We start from the raw sequence: 12,784 nt of genomic DNA on the forward strand, positions 1-12,784 counted from the left end.
AGGGCTGCATGCTCATTGACTGAGAGAGAGAGTAAGAGAGAGAGAGTGAGTGAGCGAGCGAGCGAGAGAGCGAGAGAGAGAGAGAGAGAGCTAAGAAGTCGTACGGACCGATACCGCCCTAACATCCAGCTCCAGTCCGAGACAGCGGAGGAACCACAGCCCAGCCGAGTGATCCAGGGGCCCCCACAGCTCGACTCAACTACCGGCGTAGAAAACGGAGATGGGCTCCTCCTGAATCCGGGCGGTGGAGGGGAGAGGCGGGCAGGCGGGGGGTGGGGGGGGACGACGACAAGAGTGTGGTGGAAGAAACACCCAGAGAGGACAAACAAAAGCACAACCGAGGGTGCCTGCAACCATGAGCGGCTTGCACTATTCGCCAGAGCTGCGGCTGCCGCTGCCGCTCTACACGCGGACCACGTCGTGAGGTGTGGCTCGGAAACGCTCCGGGGAACCTGTCAGCCGAAACGACTCGCCGAGGAGGAGGAGGAGGTGGTGGGGTGGTGGTGGAAAAGATGTCCGCCTCGGTGGGGCCCCAGGGTGGCCCTCGCCCACCCACCGTGCCGCCATCCATGCCGGATCTGCCGGACCTCAGCCATCTCACCGAGGAGGAGAGGAAGATCATCATGGCAGTGATGGCTCGGCAAAAGGAGGAAGAGGAGAAAGAACAAGCTATGCTAAAGTAAGGGCAACATTTTCCTCTTCTGTGGAAGTTAGAACGCGTAACGCAGAGCAATCCCTGTTAGAAAGATGTCCCTTGTACACCGAACTGCCCGTTACAACCCAGTGTTACCATTGTAGTGGTTACCATCACACACCCATCACATACAGTAACCACTGGCCGATGCATCTGCTCTGCCATCATTGTGCACTTGTAGCGGTGGTGGCGTGTTCCCTAAAAAGAAACCCACCAGCATGAAGACACAGTAGCTCAGTAACAGCTCAGGGTGGGTTTCTAAAGCTGCTCAGCATCACCAGAAATACAGCGTGCGTTATGAGGCGTGATGCTGTTGGAATAAATCAATACTTGGAAACAATGTAGGCTGCCGTCACCGTCACTGGAGATGACCCGAATCAGGGTCAAACGTACAGATGTAGAGAGTGCCGCGAGGATAGGGTGTGACAGTGCCGGTGGAGGTGGTAGTGGTGGTGGTTGTGGGGGAGGGGGTGCTGGTGATGAATCATAGCATTATCCATCTTTCACCCACTCGTTTTCATCAATGGGGACTGCACCCCATCCCTCAGTTTACACCTCCAACACCGCTCTGATTTTCCTTTTTACGCACGCATGCAGACTGGAGTGGCTTTATCTGTGTGTGTGTGTGTGTGTGTGTGTGTGTGCGTGCGCGCGCCTCTGTGTGTGTGTTTGTGTGTGTGTGAGAGAGAGAGAGGAGAGAGAGAGAGAGGGAGACAGCGCTTTGACAAAAATGGGAATAACAATGACATTATAGCTCTTAGGCCTGGAGCGACACAAACCGTTTTGTAAGCCCGACAGACGGACGCTGGTGAGGCGGTGTGTACGGTCATTTGTGCTCCCCTCGGCGGAAAGGAGAAGATGGGGTGTGGTTGGGAATCTTAGCAGGCCTGAAACAGACACCTTACAGATTAGAAAAGAGACCAAATATATTTTTGCACCTTTGCAAACCCTCTCTATATTGATCAAATGCCAGCTCTGAATCTGAGCTGTGTATGGAAAAGAATAACCGGTGATAGATTACAGAATGATGAGACTATACAGAGACTGTAAACCACTAAAAGAACATTATGGCATTAAGGGGAAATGATAGGAGCTAGCTATAGGCCACTTTAAACACACAGTTTGCACAGACACTAAGAGATTTTGAGATGTTAGAGATATTACAGTGTTTTGTCATGAGGGCTGGTGTGCTACAGCTACCTCTTACAAATGGCTGGTTACATTGTAGTCTGATGCCTCAGGGGTTCCCACCACGAGCAATGGCAATTTGAATCACCAGAGCCTACACTGAGCTGTACCCACACCTGCACTGAAACATGCAAGGACCCTGTTTCTAATGAACGATGTTGTCGTAGCAGGCGTGCAGCATCCTATAGCACTCTGGCTTGCTTCTGTTCTAATGGCTGTTTTCATTTCCTGACTGCAGCCTGAAGGGAAACTGGGTGAGAGCTGCTGTAGGCCCCTTGAGAGGAAGTGATGTATTTAATGTTCCATGAGGCACAGGCTCAGGTTCAGTCAATAATGGCTTCATCATCTGGCTAATCATTGATGGGACCAGCACACCACTGACAAAGGAGGAATGGGATTTTAGAGAAATTTGGGAATAATGGCTAGTGAGCAATAGTCAGGCAGTCTTTAATGTTTATTACAGTGTATTTTGCAAGATTGTTATGCAAGATGCTGAATGCATATGATGATTTTTAGCAAGACAAATGGTAACACAGTAGTAAGCAGATAAATGGACACCTTTAAGTCAATATTATTATATATTTTACAGTAGGCTACAGTACAGTGTTTTTTATTGCTAGTCATTATATGTTTATACATCAGCCTCCACTTATGGGTGCCCAACCATACATTAATAAACCTTTGAATCTGCTTACAAATAGGTGTGGGATTGATACAGCATAGTATCGCGATATTTTCCTTGGCAATGAGAATTTAACTTTTTGGTACTATAATAATAATAATAATCTTTATTTGTAGAGCACTTTTCAAAAACAAGTTACAAAGTGCTTTAACAAGTGTAAAGACAATAATACCCAAGAGACAATAATACAAAAACAATACAAGATAAAAGCATGAAAACATTAAAAAGACTAAAATACAGATAAATATAAAATTTACTATTTTACTATAATAATAAAATCAGTTGCATTTTCAGTCCACGACAAAAAGAGTTTTCCTTTGGGGACACAATTCGAAGTTGGATAATAGGTAATAAATTGCAACATGTTTAAAATCGCAATGATATCGTATCGTGGGTCCTCTGGTGATTCCCACTCCTAAATACAACTACTTTATAGTGTTATAAACAATGTATTAAATGTTTATATACTTAAAAATGCTAAACAATAAGTGTTACCATTTGCTAACTAGAACAATATCACCAGACAAATAGAAGACTGATGGGCTCTTGTTATTGAAGAGAACGATTTATTTTGACTTTACATGCATTCAGGAGGCATCCCCTACTCTACTGTATTTTGGGTAATATCAGAAGGAGGCTTGTGTGACTCTGTAAGTTTATACTCTTAGGCTTGCAATTGGAACATAGGTTTTAATTCCTAGATCGCTGACAGTATTTAGAGTGGTTAATGGCATCCAGCGGTTTAAGGGTACAAGCAATATCATGAGCATATTGTAGAGTATATAGTTATGGGTTATGGTTATTGGATTGTATTCTTACTTATTTTTTTTGTTTTTAAAGGAAGAGACAAGCTCTGTAATGGTATAAGACTTGAATATGTATATTCTGTATATATAACGAAAGACGTTATGAGCAAGGTGTTCAAAATGGTAATCAAATCTAATTTATCAACCCATGGAGGTCTGGATTTGGAGTCACACTCAAAATCAAAGTGGAAAACCACACTACAGGCCGACTTTGATGTAATGTCCTTAAAACAAGTCAAAATGAGGCTCAGTAGTGTGTGTGGCCTCCTAGTGCCTGTATGACCTCCCTACAACGCCTGGGCATGCTCCTGATGAGGTGGCGGATGGTCTCGTGAGGGATCTCCTCCCAGATTTGACTCCCGGACAGTCTGTGGTGCAACGTGGCGTTGGTGGATGGAGCAAGACATGATGTCCCAGATGGGCTCAATTGGATTCAGGTCTGGGGAACGGGCGGGCAGGTCCGTAGCATCAATGCCTTCCTCTTGCAGGAACTGCTGACACACTCCAGCCACATGAGGTCTAGCTTTGTCTTGCATTAGGAGGAACCCAGGGCCAACCGCACCAGCATATGGTCTCACAACGGGTCTGAGGATCTCATCTCGGTACCTAATGGCAGTCAGGCTACCTCTGGTGAGCACATGGAGGGCTGTGCAGCCCCCCAAAGAAATGCCACCCCACAACATTACTGACCCACCGCCAAACCGGTCATGCTGGAGGATGTTGCAGGCAGCAGAACGTTCTCCACGGCGTCTCCAGACTCTGTCACGTCTGTCACATGTGCTCAGTGTGAACCTGCTTTCATCTGTGAAGAGCAAAGGGCGCCAGTGGCGAATTTGCCAATCTGGGTGTTCTCTGGCAAATGCCAAACGTCCTGCACGGTGTTGGGCTGTAAGCACAACCCCCACCTGTGGACGTCGGGCCCTCATGGAGTCTGTTTCTGACTGTTTGAGCAGACACATGCACATTTGTGGCCTGCTGGAGGTCATTTTGCTGGGCTCTGGCAGTGCTCCTCCTGCTCCTCCTTGCACAAAGGCGGAGGTAGCGGTCCTGCTGCTGGGTTGTTGCCCTCCTACGGCCTCCTCCACGTCTCCTGATGTACTGGCCTGTCTCCTGGTAGCGCCTCCATGCTCTGGACACTACGCTGACAGACACAGCAAACCTTCTTACCACAGCTCGCATTGATGTGCCATCCTGGATGAGCTGCACTACCTGAGCCACTTGTGTGGGTTGTAGACTCCGTCTCATGCTACCACTAGAGTGAAATTTCATTCAAAAGTGACCAAAACATCAGCCAGGAAGCATAGGAACTGAGAAGTGGTCTGTGGTCACCACCTGCAGAACCACTCCTTTATCGGGGGTGTCTTGCTAATTACCTATAATTTCCACCTGTTGTCTTTTCCATTTGCACAACAGCATGTGAAATTGATTGTCAATCAGTGTTGCTTCCTAAGTGGACAGTTTGATTTCACAGGAGTGTGACTGACTTGGAGTTACATTGTGTTGTTTAAGTGTTCCCTTTATTTGAGCAGTGTATAATAGCCAACGGTGCTTTCCCCCAGCAGTGAAAAATCACATGCAAAAAGAACATTCTGCACCTTACGTCAAGACTATTCCCCTGGTCAGCACTGTCCAACTGGTTGCAGAGTTGCCTGAGACCCGAGCAGCTGGCAGAGATAAGGTTCTACTGATACTGGACTTTATCTGTCATAAGTTCAACCTCCAGCCTGAGAGAAGCTGAAGTGTCCCGATCTGTTGCTGAGCCAGAACACCTGGTTCTGGGCTAATAATTTGCTCTGGTCTGACTGTGAGAAGTAAGCACCTGAGCTTTACTTCACTGATTCAAAGCGCTAACGAACACTTTATCCACGTCTAATACACTATAGACCACAGAGACTCCATCCATTGACTTGCTAAACCCTCCATTGACTTCATAATCCAGAGGATGTTAGTGGAGGGGAGCTGTCATGTTGTGGGGAGTGAGCAAAATGATTAACGTAGCAGTGACCAACCTCTCCGATGCTGTGAAAAAGTCAAAAAAGCCTTCTCCTAGCACAACAGGAAATATTTTCTCTTCAACAATCCAAGTTGCCATGCACCCAGGGGAGCTTTGAGGTTTCCAAAATGTAAATATAGAAATAATGTGTAAAATATTGATGTGCTCAGCAGAGAGATTGCACACATTTCAGACAGTGGATGCACAACGCAGGGCCTTAAGGTTGGAGTGGTGGGTGTGGTCAATGGAGTTCCCCACTTGTGTTAATAGAGCTAGAGTACAATGAAATGCTATTAGTATTAGTACTCCTTGAATTTACTGGAACCCACCATCTGGCATTAGTGTTATTTTTAGTGGCAATTATGAAATTCTTCAACAGTTTTCTGACCTATGGCACAGTACTAGGTGCTGTTTGGCTGGAGTTTGTGCGCTGACACCAGATGGACAGAAGAATAAATCAGGACCCGGGGCACAGACAGAGGGAGAGGAGGGAGGATTTAGCGGTTTTAAGGATTAGAGCGGTGGAAAGAGAGAGAAAAGGGGGAGACAAAAAGAATGGGAAGAGCTTCTGTAAGGGGTTTCCACGCACACACACACACACACACATACACAGCTAATCTCTTTACCAGGCTCCCCAAGGCTGCAGGCTACAGGGTGCATCTACAGGGCAGCAAAGCCCCTCTCCCTGTCTGCTGTCTGATATGGCTGCTACTGTCCACCAAGTGGTCAATTGTAGTTTGGTGGTCAAGGTCAAGACCAGGCTTTCGTTTCTAGGAGAAACAGCCTGACTGTTTAAATGTGAGACCTAAAAGTAAGTGTTTTGTTCCTGGTGGATTTGACCATTTGTCCTGAAAGCTGCTGCCCTAATCAATATTTTTTATATAAACAACATAATGGGAAACGAGTTGCTTATAGTAATGAACCCACAGAGAAATATCACTTGACTCTCAGCTCTATCGAGTGTTTTAGTGTCTGTTTGCTCATTGTTTTGGTTTTTAAGGCCCACAACTTTACTGTTTTGATTCATTCCCACTTCTTTCATCAGACTCATTTCTAGCCAAAGCAAGAAGCTAAAGAAACAAATGTTTTTCTAGGTAGCAGAGCTAAAAGGACAGCAAATATTGGACTTACATTCATCAGGTGGCCAGAAACACAGCTCCAAATTTATGCTAATGTTGCTCCATGTCTAATGCATGTTGCAAAAGGGCCTCATTACATCACAGTGTTATTTTTTAAATAAGATATTAAACATCCTAATTTTAAATGTATGAAAATATATTACAAAGTACAGCAGCCGTGCCGTGTATCAAAATAAACTACTGTATTTTTGTATTTCAGGAATACTAACAATACTTTTCAAAGGTACCCATGAAATCACTTCGCAGACCTTCTATCCAATGGTCTATTTGATCTATTTACTTCACTAGTATCCTGACTCAACTGATTAAGTGAACAATGTTGGAGAGCAACAGCTTTCTCATGATTAAGGCTAGTCATGGTTTCATGGTTTCATCTCTGGCCACACCTTCATTAGTGATGTTACATTAGGTGTTTACAGAAGGGTAACATGCTTGAAAGTTTAAAGCCATATAAAGTAGTGCTGCAGCATTTTTTAGAATTTTTAGCATTTTAGTTAGAAGCTGCTTTTACCAGCTTCTAACTGTCTATTGTATCCTCTAAGCTTGTTTTAAACATAATATAAATGACTTGTATTATTTCTCTTCTATGTTTAAAATAGATATCCTTCTCCTTGCTACGATAGTTTTAGTTTGTTTGCACTGTGGCTAGCTGAAAAGCGTAACAGCTAGCATTGTCAAATGTTGTCTCTAGAGTGAAAAAAACATTGCTCTAAACCCAATTTGGTATCTTTAAGCTGAGATAAAGAGAAACATTTCCACAAGCAGACTTAAGAGTTTCAAGGTTTCTGTGAGAAAAATGCTAATGTTGAATTATGGATCAGGTCTGAAAATAGCACACACTTGGAAGCGGTTCCTGAAATATTTAAATATTCACTTCACTGGCTGCTGTTGATGTTCTGAACCTTTTTTTTTCTTGTTAACCTGTTTCAGTTTTGGCCGACTGCTGAAATGTACTAATTACATTGAGAAATGTTTGCACTGTGTCCGTGTGTGCAGATATATGTTTGTGCGCGTGGGCCGTGTGTGTGTGTATGTATGATGATATATTTGAATGTAAATGAGAAAGAAAGTGTACTGTATGTTAATTCATTTTTTAGGTGCACCCATACAAGCTGTGCTCTTTCTCACACACACTTAAAATCCACACATACACTTCACATTCAAACAGCATCTATACAGTATGTCTGACAGCACGGGTACTGCGCTACTTATGAGAGGCAGGACACAAAATGTACCACAAACACTTGGTCTCGGTCTGTGGATGAAAGCTTGCAGAAGGAAACTACACTCTTGCAAAGACAGATTGCCTTTGTCACTGTACACTGTACTTTGTTTGGTTGATTTTCAGCCAGCCTTCACTCTTTTTCCAAACAGCAGGAGAGAGTGTGAATTAATTTGCTTTGTGTGTGTGTGTGTGTGTGTGTGTGTGTGTGGTAATGCTGGATTGGAGCTACACACTTTGCTCTTAATTAAAAGAACTCAAAGGCAGTCGGGTGAGTCCGCAACACCTGGATAAATGGACTCCAGAGGGGGATGGCGGGTGACAATGTCTGTGTGTGTGTGTACATAATTTGTGGGACATCAGTGTGTGTGTGTTTGTTCCTGTGAGTTTGTCTACACATCTGTCATCTCTATTGCATGTCTTGCATGGTTCCCAAACATTTGCAGATAGTGATGTTTTAAAGCCCGGTCCATAAAGAAATTGTATTCCCAGTTTTGATGTTGGTAGAACAGGACTGACCTGCACAAAGCTTTTTCCTCTACCTCATTAAGCAAGACCTTATCTCCCAGCATCAGTGTTGGACCTCACTAATGCTCTCCCCAGAACTGGTGGAAAGCATGAAAACAGAAGAGTGGAGGCTGTTCTACAGTAGCAATGCTTTAACTGCTCTATAACAGCACTGTAGCTACTTGCATGAGTAGCATGAGGGACTAGATCACTAACCAACTGAATAATAATAATGAGTTCAGCTGTCATATACGCTGAGATGCTTGGTGTCCACTTGCTTTTTGCTATGCAGTGTGTGTTAAAAACCTAATAATAAAGTCATGTCTGCATGTTCTAAAGCTGCTCTTGTTCTTCCTATTTTGTAAAAGAATAGAGAGAGAACATTACCTTAAGCCTTTGAGCTATCTTTGATGTTTAACTATCTTGTATGATTTAGGAAACAGCCTTGTGTGTTGATACAGCTGGCCTGATTCGGTTAATCATTAGCTACAGCAGCAAAGACGTAGGGAACAAAGTGTGACAGAGAACCAGGACACGGTCTTTCACATGCACAGAGGATGGGAAGAGATGGTAGCTGGCAGTGTGTGGCTGGGTGGGACTCTGAGCGAGTATGTTGAGACAGAGAGAAAGAGAGAGAGAGCAAGGCAGACAGAAAGAGAGAGAGAGCGAGACCTGAGTGAGCCTCAGTGAGCCTCAGTGAGTAGCCTCTTTAGTGCTCCCAGACCTCCCCAGCATTAAAGTTTAATGAGAATGCATTCTGCTTGGGTTGACCAGGCTCTCTACACCCTTCTCCCTCTCTCCTTCCATCTCTGTCTGTGTTTGTGGTCAGAGGAAGTGATGGGACTTTATCATTGAGTGGCCACACACAACATTGCACGGGACTCAAATTTGTACCCTCTTGGTAAAACCAGCCACCACTCAAAAAAGTATGTCTGTATGTTTATTTAAATAACGTAACATGTAAATAGTGTGTGTTTGTGTGTAAGAGAGGGATTGTGACACACCTGTAATGTTTAACAGCTGCTTTATGAAGACCATATTTGTCCACCACAGCTCCTTCAGAAAGCAACATTGCCAGGCAGATTCCTCAAATTTAAAAACCCAAAAATACTAAGAAAGTCAAGATTCTGTGTGACTTAATAATGGTTCATATGTGAGCATAACAAACTGTATAACATATATCAATATTTATCACTTTATGTGTGTATGTATGTAATTTTCTGGCTCCCTAGTTAATGAGCAGCTTTATCTTTTTGAAGGAGAAAATATAGCATTAGCATCTGAGGCATTATTACACATCTATATAGTAGCTTAAAGTGATATAATTCCCAATAAAAAAAATACATTAAGGTAAAAACCAACACAAAGCTTGTCTTAATTTGTATTTAAAAGGGAATTTTTTTGCTAGAAAGGCCTGGAAGATATCTATCAATCTCTCTCTTTATTTGTCTAACTCAGTCTGCGGAAACCTCATATTACCTTTTGCTAAACTTGAATGCATTATTACACAGAATGAGGACTTTGGATTTTTGTCCCCCATCACTTACATTGAAATATTTAAAAATCTCCAAGTCTATGAAACTCTATTGGAGTAATGGACATCATTCTTTCCTAAGGTATTTCCTCATCTGGTGTTTAGTGTTGCTTAGGGTGGTGAAGAGGGCTGTTGACTGTGAGGGTCACTCACGGTGACTGTGAGGGCCATATGATTCACATCATTTTTATACTCATCAAAACACTGAGTGATCTCTGGTGCCCTGTGTGAAAGCATCTCACTACCCAACATAACCGAGTGAAACTGACCACAAACATTTGTTAATGCTCACTGTGCAATCATTTGGTTACATACATTCTGCATGTCAATTATACACGTTATCATCAAAAACTGTAAAAACAGCTACAATATAATCATCTAACTGTATATGTTGGCACACACCTGAATATACCACAGCAATGCTAATAATTCATATGCTAAAACAGATGCACAGTACATTTTCATGTGAAGTCATTTAAAACAAAAAAACAAATATAGGCTACTTTAAAAAGTAACTTTACAGCAGGCTGAAAAGTAGTATTTTACTGCCCTCTCTGGTTCAAAGTCTGTTGCTCCTGTGAGCATCACATCATCACTGACAGGAGTGGTCAAAATGATGCTCTACTGCACCTGTGACCATACCCAACAGTGATGTCACAGTGTACTGACACAGCTGTAAAGATGTATAACCAGAGATGTTTTAAGAGGAGTCGAGGCGTGTGGTTCCACTGATGTAAGGGTCTACTACGCATATAATATGGTATAACAGGTAAAACGCTTTTTAAACCTTAATTTGGGTCATCAAAAGTCATCAAACTTTTTCAGCAGTTTTTATCAGATTTTACTGCTGATTCTATACATGTAGTTTTGATGTCCCAGTGACAAGTGAAAGTGTAGTTATGGCTCTAAAATTGGAATCAGCTGTTAAACGCGGAATGTCGCAGGAATCTGCTAAAATGTGGTTGCAATTTATAAACGTCAGGGTTTCCCCGAGCATTATAAGCTTCCTTTTCACAGCACTTGTTTCCAAACGGACAGAAAAACTATACTGCAATGTTTTGGTGCGTTATTTAGGCGCACCCTGCTTCCTCCTCTCTGCGTGTCGGAGTATCACAGAAGGCGGACACGCGCGCGCGCGAGCACACACACACACACACACACACGCTGTCATATCAAAGTCAGCGAGTTAGCTACAGCTCATCACTTCAACAAACTCTCAAAAGTGCAACCACTTCGGAAGACGGAAGAAAATCTTTTACACAGAAACAAAAGTGTGCAAGACACGAGCTTGTTTAAGACTTTGTCTGTGTGGGCGGAGTCAGATATTCTGTAATAATAAGATAAGTCAAGCAGAAAGTGGAGGCTGTCCTGCAGAAGATCTGTGGGAAGAAATGATCAGTAATAACCTCCTAACCTAGCAGGTAATAACCTATTTAACATACCTGGCAATAAAACTGAGTATGATCTGATTCTGATAATTTAATTGTCTAATAATCACACATACATTTGAACATTTCTATATTATTACATATGTAACATATGTATTTTCTTATTAAGTTGTTGAAATTGTATTCATCCACCACATGATTACACACTCTTTCTGATGATAAAATCTGTTTAAATTGTAAAACACAGAATTCAGAAAAATTAAAACTGAAAACACGGAATGTGGGGAAAAATTAGAACAGATTTCACAGGGCCCTATGTATGTGTGCATGATTAGACTTGTAAAAAGTAAAAAAAACTGTCAAGAGCAGTTATAGAAAATGTTATCTTAGCATGCTGACGTGTGGACTGGCACCAAGTATTTACTCCTCTCCTGCAGGAACAAAACAATTGCTAAACATGAAGTCTTCACATAGATTTCAAGCACAACATTTTGGACATAAATAAAACACGATTGGGGCCCCCAAAAAATTAAGTTAGAATAAAATGAAGTAGGGAGGCTGCAGGCCGAGGCTGCTGGGATAGAGTCAGGGGATTAGAGGTCGCCCATAATTACTCCATAACTACTCCATCAACTAGAGTCGTGGCTTATACATCACCCAGCAGGCTGTGAGGTCAAAGGATTTGTACACTACATGTCATGTGTGTGTCTCAGTGTTTAAGAGAGAAATGGAGAGGAGAACAGTGCAAAGTGAATTTTGTATGTACAGTGATGTGGAACATTTTTTGAACTAGAAGGCTTTAACAGAATGGAATTCAATATACAGCACTGGAGATATGAGAGTGGGTGAGGTGTGAGAGGAAAAGAAATAAAGGAAATGGAGGAAGAGTTAGGGGGATATAAATGGAAAAGAAAGAAAAATGCACGCAGAGAAGAGAGAGATACACACATACTCAGTGGGGAGTCCATGCCAAAAAAGCACTCTGCTCCATAAATATGGGTAAACATCAATAAAAAATATATCAACGTCTAAGCACTGGCCATGGTAGGGGATTCTTAGTCTGATGGACGGAGGAAGACATGTAGCTAAAGTGTTAGCATGGTTACATTTGCTAACTAGAAGAGTGCACTCAGTAGAGTGCAGATCTCCACCAGAGAGTGCAGGGCAGCTGTGTGTCCAGCATGTATACATGAGAGGAGAGGAGTGAAGGGGAGGAAGTTGTTTTTGTATAATAATAGTCTCAGTTTCCTATAAGATGTACAGAATAGTGTGATGGGATTGTAACTTTATGAGGAAACAATAAACGGGACCATAAGTCCAAACTTCTGACTTTAAACATTTTGTTATTTATTTATTACATTTTGTTGTAACAGACAAACCACACAAAATAAGGGTTTTTTCATTTCGAACTGTGCCTTTAGTGGGTCATAACATATTGGGTTTGGCATTAATCTGCTCCTGTTCAAGATAAGACCAAACTTTCTATGGATGTCAGGTTTTGAGCTACGAAGGGCAAAATGTGGCCTGAAACAGCCATGATAAGATTTGTTTTTAGCCTAGCTGGCAACAAAGACAAAAGTCTAAGCTTTCTGTAGGCTCTTTCGATAAAGTAGGTTTTTCAAAAATGAGCC

The 12,784-nt window shown here is 42.6% G+C and overlaps 1 protein-coding gene across 4 annotated transcripts in view; it reads left to right on the plus strand.

Moving 5' to 3' along the window:
* Positions 1 to 292: 292 nt before the first annotated feature.
* rims1b (regulating synaptic membrane exocytosis 1b) overlaps positions 293 to 12,784 on the plus strand; it is an 83,386-nt gene continuing 70,894 nt past the window's right edge. For all 4 annotated transcript variants that reach the window (XM_038714501.1, XM_038714498.1, XM_038714499.1 and 1 more), the window contains exon 1: positions 293 to 679. In XM_038714501.1, coding sequence (XP_038570429.1) covers positions 513 to 679 — 167 coding nt within the window. In that variant the 5' untranslated portion in view covers positions 293 to 512. The remainder of the gene's footprint in view (positions 680 to 12,784) is intronic.

Source organism: Micropterus salmoides, unplaced genomic scaffold (assembly GCF_014851395.1).
Source record: "Micropterus salmoides isolate LMB-PRFRI ecotype aquatic unplaced genomic scaffold, ASM1485139v1 Ms_hic_scaffold_12, whole genome shotgun sequence".
NCBI lineage: Eukaryota > Metazoa > Chordata > Actinopteri > Centrarchiformes > Centrarchidae > Micropterus > Micropterus salmoides.